A 20,435-nucleotide genomic window follows, 5' to 3' on the forward strand; every position below is an offset into this window, starting at 1 on the left:
GTAATAATCATCATCATCATCATCATCATAATAATAATAATAATAATAATAATAATAATAATAATCTTACTGTGCCAGGTTGCTGTTATCTACAGTTAATTTATATTTCTCAGACAATAGTGGTTCCCATTCGTTTGCAGCTGAATTGAATTAATCATTTAAATTGTGTAACAGAAACAGAAACCTATTAATTGGATAAACCACACTGAATCAAAACCCTTTCATTTTTTATTATATTTCAGCATCAAGGAGCTATTTTAGTAAAGGTTCATGAGAAGGTATTTTATAAAACAGCTATTAATTCTAGTTCAGGTGAACAGTCTGACGATCCGTTTCTAATGTACAAACATCCTCACAAACGCTTTAAATGCAATGAATGAACAAGAAAAGTTCATTTGTGTAGATTTTTTTTATTTGTTTGTTTATTTATTTATTTATTTTCGGACGGAACAGAAAGCACAACATGGGGATTTACTGGTTTTGGCATGCATGAACGCGAGCTGTGTCCCCAGTTCAGTGTGTTCTTCTCAGGTTTTATATTGTAATCATGGTGGCGTTGCAGATGAACACACTCCATGGACACCAGTGGATCTGCGACATTAATGGGAATTTCTATTGGTGTGTATGTGTTTTCTCTGCAGTTGCTGGAGCTACAAGAACATCGCGTTGGGGATTATTCAGATTATTCTTATAAAGGAAGGGAAAGACATTTCACACTTTTTGGGTTTCTCTGATTGAAAAAAATAAATCACTCCTTTAGTCTCATACACGCGCACACTCGCACCCCAAACTCGCGTCGTCGCTCCTTCAGGTAAATCCTCCGTCAGTAATAGAGAGGCACCTGAGCCGAGGAGAAGTGAGGAGAGCTTTCTGCCATGCACAGTGTCAGCACAACTACCTTCTCTACCACTCCGGGCTGTTAAATACTCTGCAGCCTTCATATGGTGCACATATTATTATCGCTTTATAATCACCGATAATCATCGGATAGCCAATAGTGTCGGATGATGCTGGAGAATCAGACACATCACAGTCCGCTTATTCCACCTCTCCGCGCACTCACAGCTGTGTAGCTCGGTGAAATGACTGAGCGCATCTGGAGTCACTTTTGAAGAAGGTAAGGTCGCTTTGCATGAGTGTGGTGGAGTTTGTGGATTGATCAGAGGAGCACTTTTTGTGTGCGTAGACTGGAGGTTAAACTGGAGGTGCGTTTAAAGTGCGGGATCGAACTTGTTTTGAGCTGGAAACGCCTCTCGTGTTTCAGACAGGTGTGAAGCTGTGAGAAATGTTTAAAGATGTTTCAAAGTGATCGACTTCGTGTATGTATATGGGGAGGATTCAAATGACAAATGAGTAATCTCTCTCTATCTCTCACTCTCTCTCCTATGTATGTGTATAGGGGAGAGAGAGAGAGAGAGAGAGAGAGAGAGAGAGAGAGAGAGAGAGAGAGATTGTCATTCGAATCCTTTCCAAACGCAGACTTGATGTTTTTTTTTTTTTTTTCTTTTTCCAGTATCCAGGGGGAAAATGACGGGTATTATGGTTCAGTATTAACTTTGATACGAATGCGAGGTGACAGAGCGCAACACATGCAGTTGATCATCTTCGGGTTTAAGTCATATTAACAGCCGATTGCATAAGGCCAATTACTTCTTAACCTGTGTGAGGGAAAGTATTACTAGGCTCTGATTAGCTAGGTCCAGAGGTTTTGCATGCAGACGGACGCGTAATGTTTGCACTCAATAACCAGAAACATATTAATCTCATATAGTGAAAGGCTGTTCAAGTGTCCCGGATTAACTCTATGGAGCTTTATTGCTAAGAGTGCATGGATGGGATTAATAAACTAGATCTGACCCCCCCCCCACCACCACCACCACCTCCCAACACCCCCGTCTCTCTCTCTCTCTCTCTCTCTCTCTTTCTCTCTCTCTCTCGCTCTCTCTCTCTCCGTCACGCGCTCTCTGTCAGTCAGCGCGCCGCTGGCACGGGAGAGATTGAAAGTGACACACACACACACACACACACACACATTCACACGCACACTCACACGCGGCCGACCTCGATCTTTTACGTCGAAGAAGAGACTTCTGCTGCGATCGGTCGCTTCTGAGTAGCGAATCGACAACCGCAGGTCCTTATCTTCTTTATTTCCTTTTCTGTGTTCCCGCACACTAGACGGACTTTCTCTCGGTTTGTGGCGCGCGCTTTCTCCTCGCTTTGCGCTCGCGAAATGGTCGCTGGAGCTCGCGGCGGGCGGACAAGAAAATAATCGCACTTCCGTTACGGGGAACTTGTGTCGCTTTGCTGGTCGGATTTCTGTCTCTGTCTATTTCTCTCACACACACCCTCACTCTCTCTCTCTCTCTCTCTCACTCTCTCTCTCTCACTCTCTCTCTCTCTCTCTCTCTCTCTAGTCATCCCTACCGCCTCCTCGCTTTAGACTCTGGCTTCCAGTCCCGCGCTCACACACAGCCCAAGTGTCAAACCGCCGATATCACCGAGCCGATTTCAGCCCACCGATATTACCAGCAAGCCGGTTCCAGCCAGCAGCGCTGCAGCAAGAAGCCCAGCCCTGGATTCACTACTTTTACTCAATGGACAGAGCCCTCTCAACGGCCAGCCCCGATACCAACACGCCTTGAGCAGTAAGTTCTCCTCTTTTCTCCATTTCCTCCAGGCTTAAACCAGGTGCTGTTTTTCCTCTGCCTCCAATATGCATAATATCCAGAGTGTTACATTTTAAACCAACTCTTCTTGTTGTTGTTGTTGTTGTGGTTGTTGCTGTTGCTGAATTAACACCTACAAAGTTCTACAGACTCCCATAGCGTTCATTATGTCCATCTCCAGTATACTCGTACTATATAAGTGCTACAGTGTTAACTGACCCCTTAGGATTTTGCTCTAGAGCCTTCTATTAATATGCTTTCCACTTCATGGAAGTTAACTCTAGTGTCAAGTCTTATTTCTACAGTAGCCTAAATTATCGGCATTTATTAGGTTAATTGCATGCTCAGTGTTGCAAATGCTGGGGAGCATATTCATTTTGTCGAAATTAAAACTACAGTGAATAGATCATTTTAAACGATGATGAGTGCTCAGATTTTGTTTGGTAGCACATGCGTGCACCTCGTATAGCCCCTTTTGATCTCTGCTTAGACGGCTACTGGTGTTAGTCTTCTAATATTAGTGAACATTAACGCATAAAACGGCTACCGGCTGTTATAAGAGTTCCTGTTACATTACAAGTTAACATCTGTTAACCTAAAATATTAAGTTACTAACTTAGGTTTGTAGTGTAAGAGCTGAGGTCTACAGTACAAGCTGAAGTTTAATTTCTATCCCTCAAACTATAATATGGACTTGGGACCATACAAAACGTTCCAGATTATTAAACTACATTCATATATCGCTGATATTTAGATTTTGATTTTTATTATATATATATATATATATATATATATATATATATATATATATATATATATATATATATATATATATAAGTTGTAATCTGATGGATAAAGGTTAGATAGTTCGAGGTTAGATGAATGAATATCGAAAAGGAAAAATTAAAGCAAATATGGACTGAATGATTAATACTTTAATTCTTTTAAATAAAATTAACTATGTAAATTGTATACTAATAATAAAACTTCTACTACTAGTACTACTGATAATAATAATAAGAAGAAGAAGCTGATGAAGAATAGGAAAAAATGTCAGCAGTGTCACTGTAAACGTTACCACTATTAGTACTACTGAGAATAATAATAATAATAATAATAATAATAATAATAATAATAATAATAATAAAAGCAAGAAATTAATTTCACTGTTTCAACAGACTCTACTATTAGTACTACTGCTACTACTTTTCATAATAATAATAATAATAATAATAATAATAATAATAATAATAATAATATTGCCATGTGCGTTTGCTGTAATCTACAGTTAATTTATATTTCGTAGACAGCAGTGGTTCCCATTCGTTTGCAGCTGAATTGATATAATCATTTAAATTGAGTAACAGAATCGTGGAAGGTTGTGGAGTCCTGTAGTTTTTCTCATTAGAAAGCACATGACTTGCAGGTTATTACAGCTGCACATAACTGAGTAAGAAATGAGTTCAGCTCGACAGCACGTCGCGCTTTAGAGACGCCGAGTGTTGCGCGTTACTTATCCAGTTATGTTCAACAACATTAGCCGACGAATATATTTTTTGGTGTTTTTTTTTTTTTTTAAAGCTTATGTTCATTATTTCACCGTTTATGAGACTTTGGAAAGAGATAAACGTCCAATAGAAATAGTAGGAGAAGAAATAGAACACATAGGCGTTTTGGTTTTCCTCGCGTACAGCCACCACTGACCTTCTGCCCTGTGGAGAATAACCGCACCGCGCACAGCCAAACTCCTTACCATCCAAACCAACCTCTGTGTGTGTGTGTGTGTGTGTGTGTGTGTGTGTGTGTGTGTGTGTGTGTGTGTGTGAATATTTTGCCCATACATAGGCTATATTCTTCATAAATAGAAAGAGGCGAATGAATTCATGCGGCTTAAAAAAAAAATTCTCCCAATTAAAAAAAAAAATAATAATAATAATAAAAAGTTAATTTATTTTTATTTTTGATTACAAACTGCATCAGGTCCATCTGCACTATTGTAATGTAGGTTAGTATACAATAATCAACATCTAAATCCATTTCTGCTATTCTTTGCCATACTACGTCATTATTTATTTATTTATTTATTTATTTATTTATTTATGGCGTGTTTTCTTCTCACAGTGGTCGTTCTGAAACTTATTTTAATGAACAGTTAATAACATTAATGAACACTTTAACAGACACGTCCACAGCAGGAGTGTGAATATATATATATAATACTATATATATATATATATATATATATATATATATATATATATATATATATATATATATATATATATATATTGGGCACGTGAACTCAAACTACTCAAATAAAGCTGTAATACCGTTCAAGCAAAACTTTCATAACTTTACCTTATATGAAATAATGGTGGTTTGTTTTAGGTTATTATAATAGTATTAGTATATTAATAGTAATATTAATAGTAACAGTATTATTAATCGTATTAACCCTCATTCCCTAATTGGAGACTTTTTTAAAAACGCATTTACGCCAGCATGCAGTAATAACCGTACTTGATTAATTGAGTTATTCTCCATAAGCGATTTATTTATTTATTTATTTATTTATTTATTTATTTATTTTTAAGAAAAGGCAAAACTATAGACATCTATAGATCATATCAGAAACGTAGTGATTTATTTATGCACAGATTTACCATTGGTAAAACTTGCACGGGGACACAAAGATCCACTTGAAAGGTCACTCTTGAAGTCTCTTGAAGTCGGAAGGAGAGAGAAACGAAATTGTCCTAAACCAAAACAAAAAACGAGCTCTAGGCTGACTTATGAAAACACTGTCTATCCTTCCAGAGTCGAAATGAATACTTCACAAATGCAAATGGAACCAAAATGCAACAGACAGTTTGACTCTTATTAGTGCCACAAACTCTGGAGTAAACACGCAAATGAAAGAAGCAGAAGCATATGGGCAGTGAGCAGCATTCAGTATCGGATTGCATGTGAATTTCGCCTCTCCATTCAAGCCTCGGTTTAGGCATACAATAAATGTTTATGAAATATGAATTATATTTTAGAAGGCACTTAAGCTTTTCCCATGCTTGTGAAAGAGAGGGATGTTTATTATAGCGTTGCCCTGAAGCAGCTGTGGCGTTAAGGATTTTATCGAAGTGGCACTGGTGCGTCCAGTATTCCTAAGTATAAACTATGCACCTCGCTCTTGGACTATCCACCCTCCCCCCCCCCCTCCCCCCACCCACCCCACCCCACCCCAATCGTTCTGCGTAAAAGAAAGCAAAATATGTCTCAGGAGTTCCTCTGCTAGGCTTGACATGCAGACAGCTTCTTATAACTCATGCGACACTATACACCAACCTGAACTAAATAGTGTGTCAAAATAGTGCGTGGACAGTGCGCGTGAGTGAATAATTTTGTCACATAGCATATCTGACACGATAGTGTTCTGTTTATTTCGTATGTCTCCACACAGAGTAGCATACCTGTGTAACGCCTGGCGCACTTCACTAGGGAGCCAATTCTTATTATTCAGGTTAGGGTGTAAGGTCAGGGAGTCGTACTATTGCATATCGGTTTTGATCTCAAGAACACACGTGTTACAAGGTTACTATTGCAAATTTTCTCTCACTTGGTTTTATTTTCAAACACTGAGCTAGAGATCATTGCTTTTGTTTCATTTAGGCTTTTTAAAAAGCTCTTGTGCTTGTTTTTAAATGATTACTCTGCCAGTGTTTATGCTTATTATTAAGACAGGTAATTAAATAGCTAGCAACTCCACTTTCCCAGCCTTGTCCAGTTGTATGGTAAGCTGGTGTTCAATAGAAATATAGGTTGATACTCATTTCAGTGTAACACTTAAATTAAAGTGTAAGTGCTTGTCTTGTTGCCCAGCTCCTGTTTAGATTGTACCATTTGAACATATTTAGCCAGAGCTACAGGATTAATGCAGTATTAGAGCATTCTACATTATAGAATAAATATCCAAGCGTGAGTATTTTACAGCCCTGTTCCATGTACTTGTCTGCCTTGTCGACCGTACTGTATGTGACGACTTCCTGCTGTGAGACAGTGTGTGGTCCTTGGAAGTGTCAGAGCAGAAAGTCTGTTCTGTGGTTAGTGTATAGGTGGATGGGTGTCACATATGTTTTTTGCCTATATTTGCCTGTGTGTACGCACGCTTGCAATGGACGGGGGAGCGTAATAAAGTCCTACCTCCAACTCTTTGTCTTTTACTACCAAATGAGATGTTTACGAGCAAGCCGAACGAGGTCTCGAGAAGGCCTGCTGCACTCCCGCCATTGCTCAGGCTTCCTCACCACATGACACATTTACACGTGTCACCAAATCAAGTGTTTCCGATCTTTCTTCCATTCTTCATTAACCGGTTTATTTATATCTCTTATCGTCATACCGGTCAGACGCACGTATTAAGGGTCATCTTCAAAAAAAAAAAGACTTTATTCATACGTTTTCCATGTTTCTCACACTTCTTGCACTTACACATGTTCTGTTTTTGATTAGTTTTAGTCTGACTGTTGCTTGCCTTGTTATGTGTAAATCCTGTTTAATTATCTCTGCTGGTTACGCTGTGATCTGCTATTAAATGCATAGCTGATAAGTTGTTATCTGTCTTTCCCCTCCTTCCCAACACACACCTGTATAGAATAGACTCTGCAGGGGCCTTCATAGACGTCCCTCTGACCCTCCACTCATCCTTTATCAGCGCTCCAACTGGGCCTATATTTTAATAACCCTGCAATAAATGACTATCACACAGCTATTCTCTGGCCAGTGAGGTTAACGCCTTAGCACACTGTCACCACACTGATATGGGCTAATAGTCCAACACAGACGAACCCAGGCTTATTTCATCATTTATTAGGTCCATTATTAGGAATAATTAGGGTGGGTTTATCAATACTCTCACGTCGCCTGTATGGTTTTATGATGTTTAGGAGGCTCATTTATTATCATACTTTTAAGTACTCTTTACCTCAGACAGTCTGCTTTTTTTTTCCCTCACTTTCTCTATTGATTGCACAGATTTGTTTACACAGAGCGTATTACTGTACAACGAGTTCAGTAGTGTGGTGTTCATACTGTCCTCCATTTACTGTGGGGGGTAGAAGCCATTGTCTGTGCCAGAGGGAGTGAAAGAGAATAGAGGACAGCTAGAGAACGAGTGTGAAGGAGTCGTAAAAAGGGAGTGAGCGGTATAGGGAGCCGACCTCTGCGGAGTGGTCGCTGGAGTTTTGGAAATCATGGTCGCTCAGGATATAAGCCCTGTTCCACTTATTAAACACACCAGACACTTGTAGCTTGGATCGAGTGCGTAGTGGATATTTCTACAGTAAGTTAGTGTGATCTGTTGTGTTTAAACAGCCAGCGTTGATTTAATCTTTCACCTTCCAGACACTTTTGAAGACTGATCAAAAAGACATCACATGACTTAGAAGTTCCTTTAGATGGATATGGGTTTATTCCGGTTTTATATTCTGGAGAATCTTTTCATCTACGTATGCGTTCAATCATCTACATGATTGTTTTAGTACCTAATATACTGTGCTGATATCAAAAAGATACGTGCTTTTAGCATGGCCAATGAATTTACACAATCACTGCATTATGATCACAGTTGCACAACATTCCCATGTTTTTGTTATTGTATTTTTTAAATTTTTTTTTAATGGTGGTGCAATTTTAATCTAATATATGGTATACACACAACAACCAACACACATACGTATATCTTTTCTACTTACATCTAAAGCATATGATTTTCATTTTATACAGTCAGTTGTTATTGGCCTTAGCCAATCTGATACTGAGTTCTGATTTCTTGGCCATGGCTATAATTATAATATTTAAAGGATGGCTTATGATACCAAAACTGTTTTGTTTTTTTTTTAACAATATTAAAGAAAACATTACAGCACTGAACAGTAAAATCTCTCAAATGGAGTGAATTTTCTAGTATCATTTTGCATCCAACTTATCTCTTCTGTCAAATATTTGTAGCTCAAGAAGAGGGGGTTGGAGGACAAGTAGAGCATGATAGAGAGAGACAGAGAAAGAGAAATAGGCACACTGATGGAAACTGAGATGCAGACTATTTCTTGATTGTGATCAGTGGTAGCGTCATTAGACTCAGGCAGGTCAGGACCTGTGCTGTACTGCGAAGGTACGGAAAAATCAACGGGATCAGCATCTCAAATCAGCTGTAAAGACGAGATGAAAGACGCTGAGACACCAAGGAGGGCAGTGGGCAGAAGGATTTGAGATGTCTAGTGTGATGTGATGATAAGAGGAAGATGTGAAGATGCAAAAAAAAAAAAAGAGATAGATGAAATATTCAGAGGGGGACCTTTCATCAAAATAAATCTTCCATACAACATCTGCTGCACGACATACCCATTCTTCTCACACATGCCTTCTCGTCATGCACAGCATCGCTTTTTTATATCTTCTCGTAGATCTGCTTAAGCCTGTTAAAGATTCCAGGCTTCGTTTTGTTAAGTGTTTACTAAGGTTTTTATAGCCCCTGTGGGATCTCTAGTCTAATAAGTATGGAGGCAAACAGGCATTGGCACACTGTTTATTAGATCTATGACTTTCCTTAGTGTTAGTGAAGGTTTCCCTTTAACACTATACTATGGCCAGATTTCTACCACTCTTATGGGTGACAGATTTAAGTAAGAAGAGTGGCTCTTCACTAGGTTCCAAAAGAGCAACTTGTTCTCTCCTAAGAGAATGTCTTCTCGTTGATAAAGAGTGATTGGCGCAACGTATAATCTCCGGTGTAGATTTGACAATTACAGTTGCTGATTTAAGATGTACAGTGTTCATTTCTGTCCAGCTGGACTATAAACACGGCAGTTGTTAATTCAACACCAGAGAGTTTGTTGGACATTAGCTCAGCTGCTTTTGACTCCTGCTTATGCTTAAGACGTTTTCATTTGTTTTGTTTGGTTCACATATTACACATTTTCATCTGTTTCCTATTTAATTCTTTCATTTCTCCCATTTTATATCCTTGCAATGAATGTAAATGGTGTGTACTTCTAATGTGGCCACGGTCCATTGCACTTAGTCCACTTTGTTAAGAGGTCTATAGCGAATGTGTTAGAAGATGGCTTAAATCCGGGACCAGAGCTATTCCACAGCTGGCATATATATATATATATATATATATATATATATATATATATATATATATATATATATATATACACACATATATGGATCTATATATATATATATATATATATATATATATATATATATATATATATATATATATATGCATACAGTACCTTCACAAACTTCTCACAAATAGCACATGTGAACAATTATATATATATATATATATATATATATATATATATATATATATATATATATATATATTGTCCAAATGTGCTATTTGTGAGAAGTGTGTGAAAAATTCCCCAGAACGTCCCCAGAATCATTTATTTCCCTTCAAACTGCATTTAAGTGCGGTGTTCCTCCTTTTTTCTTCATTCATTAAACCACAATGAATTTAGCCCCTTGCTTCGCAGCCCTAGTTGGAGTTTTAATCACTCTGAGGTTAATGGTTTTAATTTATTATTCATTTCGAACATTTATTCCCAGCTCGTAACCCTCCTCCAATTTCATTTGTGCTCCATTCGTGGGTTTTGTTCTCGTTCAGGCCGCAAGAACAAGGAAGTAAGGACAAATTTAAAGCCCAGAGACAAAATAAATTCGCTTACAATAGCATGATGCTACATCAGTGTTAAATTACATATAAGGAACTGTTTTAAATAGATAGATATTTGAAATGTGGGCTGTTTTGTGTTAGTCCTACTTAAGTGAATAAACACCGTCACAAGTCTCTTCTGTTAAAAATTTTCACTACTGGAATTGGGACCAGACTGGCGTTTATAACACTGGGCAAAGTTGTGATTTCCACGTGGCCATATCTGTTCATTTCTGTAAATGACGGCAAAACACACAGGCCTGTATTCTACAACTACAATTCGGTAAATAATTTTCCCTCTTTTTGCAACAGTTTTCCTAGAAATTTGCTTTTTTACCCTGCTTCATATGAGACTACATTTGACCGTAGCCTTTGCTCTGTGGAGGGAGTGAAATGTAAATTGTGCTCCTCCTCCTCCTCCACTTGGCTAGTAGTGTATGAGTACTCATTCTTTCAAACTTGGCAGGTGAGCTGCCCTGCCTGGCATTCATCCTGATGGACATTACCAATATTAAAGGTTTGGCTGAAAAACAAGAACTTTTGGAAGCTAGCCCAATGGACCACACATGTGTGCATGAATATGTAATCACTAGACTTGGTAATCTGTACGCATATTATTGATAGAAGGAAATATTGGCAAGAAAATCAAACTACACACATGAAAAATATCACTCTGTTGGTGAATTTTATTCAGTCATAAATCGTTCTCGCGGAGCCATACAAAAACAAACCAACAAACAAATCTCTACTTACAACTATCAAAAATAATCACACACACACAAACACACATATGCATACACTTATAAAACTACTTGCCAGAGAGATCTGACAAACATTTGTGCCCATGCTACATTCCCCCAACAAACACATAAGCACATATACATATACACAGAGTTTACACCTAGTATACGTTCCCCACAGACACTGGTGCAGAACGAGATGCATAGCCCATCTGTTTGTTGATTGCAGTGATACGGTCCTAAGGAAAGGTCCTGTGGGTTATAGGACAATGCTATTAGCTTTAGCTCAACTACCTTGATGTTATTCCACATAAACCCACCAGTGTTCCTGGGAATTCGGATCATCCACGTCCCTGACCAGAATAAAGCGGTCCCGGAAGATGAATGAATGAAGATTGGTGCAGAATTTGCATGATCAGAGTATGGTCAATTACATAGCATGCTGCTATGCATTTTTAGCAATCTGATGTCTAGTAGTAGTAATAAGCACCTGGACTTGTCTCATCTCTACACCTGTTCAAGTGGCTTCAGTTTGATGTCAATTTGATGTACTGTTAATACACTATCGAAATGACTTGGATGACTGAAAATACACCTAGCATGGATACTTACAACACTCTTTTTATCATACATATCTGTCTGTTTTCCTCTCTATCCATCTATCTGTCCATCTCTGTCCCTCCCTCAGGTCCGTACTCCCTGGCTGGTGTTCCCCCTACAGTGTGGAGGGGGATGGAGCGTGGAGGAGGAGAGAGCCCACGTCCGCGGGAGAGCCCAGAGCGCCGCACTGCCACCAGCCCCGATCTGAGTGGCCCCCCTCCGGGGAAGATAAGCCGCCTGGAGATGAATGGCAGCCCTACCGGGCCACGTAGTCGCCATAACGGAGCTCCACAGAGAGCCTTAGGAGGTATGACTCCAAAAACAGCTAAAGTAAAGTTTCACATTTTCCCCCGTGTGCCTCTCTCACCTTCCAAAAAACATGCCAGTAGGTGGACTGGTTGCGCTAAATTGCCTCTAGTTACAAATGTGTGCTCTGAGATCGACCGGCATCCTATCCAGGGTGTATTCATGCCTCACATCCAATGTTCCCAGGATAGGATCTCTACAGTGCTGAGCAGGATAAACAATTACTAAAGATGAATGAATGAATGATGATCCTTTTTTTTTTTTTTTTTTTTTGCATTCAATTATTTTAAAGTGGATCGATTTAATACCGCATTGTTTAAGGAGTGTCGTTTGGTAGTTTTTAAATAGACAAAATAATCAGAGGTTTAGACAGACATGAATGCCTTGTGAATAGAAGAATACAATGCTAAACCAGCTAGCCGAAAGTAATACTAGCCAAATCTGTTGCATCTCATAGCTCCCTGTGCATTTCCTTCTACAGTCTGTCTGAACTTTTTATTAGGCTAGATTAAAAGGCTAACCCACAGCCTACAATATGAATCAATTCCATCCTATACACTAATGTGGCCTGCGGAGTGTCATGGGGACAATATAACACCGAGTGTAGTTAATAAAGGAGCACTGTAGGGGGCCTGATTTATTTGCCTATGTCATTCATTGATCATAACTTCACAGTCACAGAAATAATATATTGGGTGTAGTGGCCTTGGGTGTTTTTAGCAGATAACATTTCATAGCATGTTTTGTTTCACACAAAAAAACACACAAAAAAACGACGGAGCATCCAGTTATACATCCCCAAGTCAGGTGACATCTGTGCACATCTGTTTAATTCAGTCAATCTTTTTTTATTTTTTTTAATGCATTTGAGGATATTTATTGAGTCAACCTGTAAGGAATATCAATTAACTAGTTGGCTTAACAGTCAGTAAGGAAACTATAAAACTTTATAAAAAAAAAAAAAAAGTGTGAGCCTACACAGTATGCGTGTGTGTGTGTGTGTGTGTGTGTGTGTGTGTGTGTGTGTGTGCATGGTTGTGGATCTGAGCATTTATTCAGAAAAACAATAGAAATAAGGCGGTCGAAGGTAAAGCGCGGGCGTGCAGGCAGCATGCGTGCATGTGTGTTTGTGTGTGTTTTAAAGGGATGAGGAAGATCAGAGATGTAGAAGGCCCTTTCCAGTGTCTGTGTGCTGAAAGCTGGGGTCGATGGTTAATCCTAATGAGGGGTTGTCTTTGAACATAGGAAACTTAGTGTGCTTCCTGTAAACCACAGTCGAGCAGTAAGGAGAGGGCCACACACACACACACACACACACACACACACACACACACATGCCTGGGAGCTGGTGTGTGTTGACAGTTATATTTCCCTGTTGGGGGAAATTCACTTACTTGATTTGGCTCAGGCCCACAGTGTAACTCACTCCGTAAGAGCATTTATGATTGTGAATTGGGAGCTGGTTTGATTAATGAGGAGGAAATAGAAATATAGGAGCTGATTGATTAAAACAAGAGGCTTGGTTAGGTGCTATATATAAAGTATATATTATTATACTTGTACATGTACGGTATAGTACATATATGTTATTATTATTATTATTATTATTATTATTATTATTATTATACATAGGAACATCACACCAAAGCTCTTTTCAGTCAGTTCCTAAATACACTGGGGGGAAAAAACATTGGATCAAAGTACTAAAAAATAGGGGGGGGGGGGGGGGGGGGTAACAAGTCGACACCTTTTATTTATTTATTTATTTATTTATTTATTTATTTTTTACTTTGAACGAATGTTAGAATTTGTTTTTCAGTGTAGAGACAAGATTGGCTATACACATTGAGCACCACACCAAACCAAACCACACCACACCAAGCCTCTATATATTTTTGTAGTGCATGTGTGTGAGACAGAATGATGGAGAGAGAGAGCGAGAGAGAGAGAGAGAGAGAGAGAGAGAGAGAGAGAGAGAGAGAGTGTTCATGTGTGTGTTTTACCCAACTTGGCTGTTATTATTAGCGGTCTAGTTTGCCCGACGCTCTCAAACCCTCATTTCTTTAATTAATTTAAGCCACCAGAAGGCTGTAGAACAAAGCACAGCAGGGAAAATGCTTTAAATGGTAGCAGGTTTTGCAGGGAGGAGCAAAACTTTATATTCGCCCAAGTGAGGCAGCAGAGATCATGAAACTGTGCAGAAGAACAGTCAAACAAAAGAAAGGGTAAAGTTTGCATATCTGTTGCAATGTCTAACTAATTAAATTAACAACATAACCTTCTAGTATTATCCGTGTAACATAACGAGTTATCAGTTCAGCTTGTAAAACAGACACAGAGCAATGCGTGCTCATTTGTCCGGTGATGGTTTGATAAAGAATTGATGATTTGCATGGAAACTAGCCAACTCTGATCATCATTTAAAAACGGTCCGATTAATCTATTAATCATTAAGCATTTATGCATTAGTGACCTATGAGTGTTCAGAAACAGGCGCGGTCAGAAATTCTCTCACAATCTTTTTCTCCCGGCAGGTCTGATGATTCCCGTGTTCTGCGTCGTAGAGCAGGTGGATGGAGGGATAGTGGTGGAGGGGGAGGGCCGAGAGGAGCATGCGGAGTTTGTGCTGGTCAGGAAGGACATTCTGTTCACTCAGCTGGTGGAGACGGCGCTGCTTGCCCTCGGCTACTCCCACAGCTCAGCAGCCCAGGCACAAGGTGAGTCTAAGCTCAGTTCACACTGATTATGTTTCATTCTGGTTAAGTGGAGCTGACGTTACATGTGTAGTGTGGAAACGTTATAGTCTATTTTAAAAAAGAAAAGAAAAAGAAAAAGGTCTATAGTCCACCTGAAAGGTTCATCTGACTTCGGAGCGAAACTTGTCTGAAGTTTAAAAGACCCACCAATAATTGACTTCTTCAAGGTTATTCAATCAGATTTAATATCAGATTATTATACCGTCTCAGCAATCGTGTGACAAAAGTGTGCCTTTATGTTTTGCATACGAGCGCCTGAAAGAGACAGATGTAGGTATCAGGATGATGAGCCTGTTCAGAGTTCTTGCAAATGGAGTCTGAATCACACAATTCGACAGTAAACTGGTTGTTGTTGTTGGTGGTGGTGGTGGTGGTGGCGGTTGTGGTGTTGACAAATTTATTTAAAAAAACAACAACAACAAAAAAGAGCCCAAAATGTTTCTTTCAAGGGGGCATGGTGGCATGGTTAGCACTTTTGCCACACAACGTCAGGGTTGGGGGTTTGATTCCCACCTCCTGTGTGTGCAGAGTTTGCATGTTCTCCCCGTGCTTTGAGGGTTTCCTCCAGGTACTCCGGTTCCCTCTCTCAGTCTAAAGACATACGCTGTAGGCTGATTGGCGTTTCCAAATTGTCCGCAGTGTGTGAATGGGTGTGTGAGTGTGTGTGCGATTATGCCCTGGCACCCTGTCCAGGGTGTTCCCCTGCTTGTGCTCAGAGTCCCCTGGGATAGGCTCCAGGCTCCCCGTGACCTTGTGTAGGATACGCAGTACAGAAAATGGATGGATGGATGTTTCCTTTTGGTTGCAGAGGTTAAGTTCAGGGTTAGATTTAAGTGTAAAGTGAAAGTTCTACACTAGAACAGTAAGACAGATATGACTGCTTTGTGTGCTTGGGATGCTGAGTCTGTTTGAACGACAAATACGTTGGAATACGTTTGCCTGTGCGTGATGCCTCCTGTAGTTGCGTATTATGTCTACATTTCAATCATTGTGTGTATGAGTGTTTGGGTGTGTAAAATACTCAAATTATTTATAAGCATGCAAGCAAAAGAAGGATTAGAATGTCATTTTAATTTATTGTTATACATATGGTTGGCATCTCCGGGAAGAGTTAAACGTTTATATGTGTATTGTAAAGAATGCAGAGAATTTAAAACGGCAATTTATTCACGGTAACAAAGACAGCTTTGTCAAGAATGAGCCTAAATCCAAACATTTCTAAACACTCAGTGATCCTGATCTTTTCTCAAAAGGTATAGCATCAAGTTAAGTTAATTTTGTTTAGCAGTAAGAACCCACTTCTCAAACTGAAAACACATGTTTGCCTTACATTTTAGGACCTTTTTGATCTCTTTGTTTTCAGTATAAAATTGTTTAAACTTCTTTTTATTTGCTTCGATAGATATTTAAATGGAGAAGTCATCTTAAATCCCTGCAAAATATTCAAGATGTTTCAAAGGACGCTTGATGTGTGACTTTGCTAAATTAAACTCCAGGTCAGCCTTAATTATGAAAAATGCAAGTGGAAAATGTATAGAGAATGCCAAAAAAAAAAAAGGTTGAAAATTCAGTTCACCTGGTACTATGTTCAAAACACATTATTGACATATTATTTGATGTTTTACTTCAATTTAATTTATTTAATAATATTTCAATTATAATTTATTTAAATCTAATTTATTTTTTGAAAATATACACTCATTTCAAATTTGATGACTGCAATACACTCCAAAAAAGTTGGGACAGTCGACTGTTTACCGCTGTGTAAGAGCAGCTTTTCTTTTAATAAGACTTATTAAGCGTTTGGACGCTGAGTGAAGACTCCAGTTGGTTAAGTTTAGCGAGCGGAATTTTCCCCAATTCATCCATTATGCATTTCTTCAGCTGCGTGATTGTACGGTTCCTTCGTTGCCTTATTTTGCGCTTCATAATGCGCCACACGTTCTCAGTCGGAGACAGGTCAGGACTGCAGCAGGCCATGCTCGCACCCGCACTCTCTGTTTACGCGACCATGCGCTTGTAATCCGAGCAGAATGTGGGTTTGGCGTTGTCCTGCTCTGGATGGAAGCATATGCTGCTCCAAAATGTGTACATATCTTTCTGCATTAATGATGCCCTCACAGATGTGTGAGTTACCCATACCATGGGCACTGACACGCCCCCATACCATGGGCACTGACACGCCCCCATACCATGACAGACGCTGGCTTTTGGACCTGATGCTGATAACAGCTCGGACGATCCTTTTCCTCTCTGGCCCGGAGAACACGACGGCTGTTTTGTCCAAAAAACTATTTGAAATGTCAACTCGTCGGACCACAAAACACAATTCCACTGTGCTACTGTCCATCTCAGATGAGACCGAGCCAAGAGAAGTGGGTGGAGCTTCTGGACAGTGTCGATGTATGGCTTCTGCTTTGCATAGTAAAGCCTTAACTTGCATCTGTGGATGCAGCGGCGAATGGTGTTGACTGACAAAGGGTTACCAACGTATTCCCGAGCCCATGTCAGGATCTCCATTACAGACTCATGACGGTTTTTAAGACAGTGACGTCTGAGGGATCGGAGATCACGCGCATTCAGAAGTGGTTTTCAGCCTCGCCTTTTACGCACCGAGATTTCTCTTCAAGATTCCTTGAATCTTTTAATTATATTGTGCACTGTAGAAGGTGAAATGCCAAAAATCCTTCCGATTTGCCTTTGGGGAATGTTCTTCTCAAAGTGATGGATTATTCGCTGACGCATCTGTTGGCAGATCGGCGAGACTCGACCCATCCTTGCTCTTGAAGGACTAGACATTTTTGGAGGCTCCTTATATACTATGATTAGATGATCGTCTCACCTGTTTCACATCACCTCTTTACTTCAACTTATCACACCGCTATTAGTCCTAAATTGCCCCTGTCCCAACTTTTTTGGAACATGTTGCATGCATCAATTTCAAAATTAACGTTAATCTTAAAAAATCTATGCAGTTGATTAGATAAAACTTCAAATACCTTCTCTTTATACATTTTGTATTTAAATACAAATCAAAGTACATTTACAAATCACTCCTTGGGGGTTGGGGTTGTATATATATATAATGTAACTCTGGAAAAAAATTGGAAATTTTCTCCATTTTACAAAAAGCTATTTATATTATTGTCATGTAAACAGGGATTGGAGATGGATACAAGTGCAGTAAAGCTTTTAATGAGAAGCAGGCAGACAAATCCAAAATGTAGGGCAATATCAAACAGTTATCATAAACACACAATATTTCACAACCTGACAATGAAACACAAGGGGTTTAAATACACACGTAATCTAATTGGATAACACGGAACAGCTGAGACATAGGAAAAACCAATAACATAACAGGGGCAGAGACAGGACAGAAACCAAAACAAAACACATGCCAAAAGTAAACGCAATAATGACAGCCCGGAAGAGCGCACTGTCGCGTTTCGGGCAGTTCATGTGCGCTGATTGCTCCGACACTCAGCGCGTGGGGAAAACTGTGACAGTCCCTCCTCAAGGGCTCTTGTCTACACAAAATGTCTGCACAGAACTCATAATCCTGAGGCAGGCATTGTCTTAGTAATGGGGCATACAAGTGGAACACAGGTCAGTGACAGGCTTGCCGGGGTCAGACGGCTGGGCTGGGACATGTTCACCGTAGTTCTTAGACAGGAACATGGCTTGGGAAAGTGTGTCATCAGCCTTAGGCTTGAGCAGAACTTGATAGGCTATCTCGCCAGCCTCAGGCATGAGCAGAACTTGGTAGGCCATCTCGCCGGCCTCAGGCGGGAGCAAAGCTTGGTGGGCTGTGTCATCTGCCTCAGGCATGAGCAGAGCTAGGTGAGCCGTGTCATCGGCCTCAGGCGTGAGCAGAGCTGGGTTGGCTGTGTCATCGGCCTCACTTGAGAGCAGAGCTGGGTTGGCCATGTCGTCGGCCTCAGGCATGAACAGAGCTTTGTTGGCCGTGTTGTCGGCCTCAGGAGTGAGGAGAGTTTCGTTGGCCGTGTTGTCAGGAATATGGCATGGGAGGCTGTGCCATTGACCTCTGGCAGGAACATGGCTTGGGAGGCTGTCCCGTTGGCCTCTGGCAGGAAGATTGCTTGGGAGGCCATCCCATCGGCCTCTGGCAGGAACCTGGGTTGGGAAGCCATCCTGTTGACCTCTGGAAAGAACGTGATGTGGTGGGCCATCTCATCGGCCTCGGGCAGGAACAGGACTTGGTAGGCCGTCTCGTCGGCCTCTGCCGTGAACAGGACTTAGTAGGCTGTGCCATCAACCTCTAACTACAACTGAACCTGAACTGAACTGAAAGGATCATGGCTGGATAGACCACTTCATTGGTTTCACACTGGGGCTCAGGAGATGAGGTCGCCACGGTGTTTTCCGGCTGGAGCTCGGCAGGAGAGACCACCTCATGGGTCTCAGGCTGGAGCTCTGGAGATGGGGTCGCCACATTGACCTCCAACTGGAACTTTGCAGGGGAGACCACTTCGTCGGTCTCAGGCTGGAGTGCTCTGTCAGCCTTCTCAAAGTAGGTGGTGAACAGCCTCGTAGGTTCATCCGTAAGGCTGGCCCTCCTCAAAAAATTTTCTAAATGAAATTGAAAGTCTGCCTTCCCATAGATCACCCTCATGAGGCAGATGAACTCCGTTACACTCCCTAGGTCTATAGTTCCCATCGTGATCAGGAGTTCCGTCCATTGGTGAGCTGGACCGACCAACCGGGATATCATGACCCTAGCAATTATCTCTCCTTGGGCTTGGGGTTCACCAGGCTCTCAAATTAAAATTGGCACTGGAAGAAAAATCCCTTCAGACGGCTTTCAAAGACCTCAAAGGGAGCCAGAACATCCGGGTTAAACCACTGAGGAAATCATATGGAATCAAACGCCGGCATAAAGATCCGGGTATGACGTTCCCTTCGCTCTCCTGCTGCATCCATGTTGTACGTGAAGTAATCTGTCATGTCAACAGGGATTGGAGATGGATGCAAGTGCAGTAAAACATTTAATGAGAAGCAGGCAGACAAATCCAAAACAGCAATATCGTAAACAGTTATCAGGCAAGGGTCGGTCAGGCGATCGGCAAACGGGCATAAACAGGGCATACACGAGAATCACAACCTAGAACGAAAACCAAATCAAAAACCATGGAATGAGAAACACAGGACCGATGGCTCTGTAGAGTACTGGCGGCAAAAACACAATACTTCGCAACCTGACAATGAAACAAGGCGTTTAAATGCACGCGTAATCTATGATGATAACACAGGACAGCTGAGACATTAGGAACAACCAATACCATAATGGGGCGGAGACAGGACATAAACTAAATCAAAACTAAACACAGTAATGACAACCCTGAAGAATGCGCTGTCGGGCTTCGGGTAGTTCATGCTCGCTGAATGCTCCGGCACTCATCAGGAGGGGAAATCCGTGACAATTATACATTTGGTGAAATGGTCGCAGAAGGTTTCACGAAATCTGGCAGAATGAGTGAGGATCAAAGTCAGTGCTTCAACTATGAGAAGAAGAAATATAAAAAGAAGCAGTATGAAATAGCTTTCTAGAGCCCTTCTTATAGTGTTGCAGCTATGGAACCATTTTTTTGTAGATCAGCAAAGAATGTTTAAAAGAAATTTT

The 20,435-nt window shown here is 40.5% G+C and overlaps 1 protein-coding gene across 1 annotated transcript in view; it reads left to right on the forward strand.

Annotated features, from left to right (window-relative positions):
- The first annotated feature begins 2,456 nt into the window (after nucleotides 1-2,456).
- The window catches only part of satb2 (SATB homeobox 2), a 37,451-nt gene continuing 19,472 nt past the window's right edge, over nucleotides 2,457-20,435 (forward strand). Inside the window, exons 1-3 of the mRNA XM_053627695.1 lie at nucleotides 2,457-2,648; nucleotides 11,818-12,036; nucleotides 14,570-14,752. Coding sequence (XP_053483670.1) covers nucleotides 11,862-12,036; nucleotides 14,570-14,752 — 358 coding nt within the window. The 5' untranslated portion in view covers nucleotides 2,457-2,648; nucleotides 11,818-11,861. The remainder of the gene's footprint in view (nucleotides 2,649-11,817; nucleotides 12,037-14,569; nucleotides 14,753-20,435) is intronic.

This window comes from Ictalurus furcatus, chromosome 6 (assembly GCF_023375685.1).
Source record: "Ictalurus furcatus strain D&B chromosome 6, Billie_1.0, whole genome shotgun sequence".
NCBI lineage: Eukaryota > Metazoa > Chordata > Actinopteri > Siluriformes > Ictaluridae > Ictalurus > Ictalurus furcatus.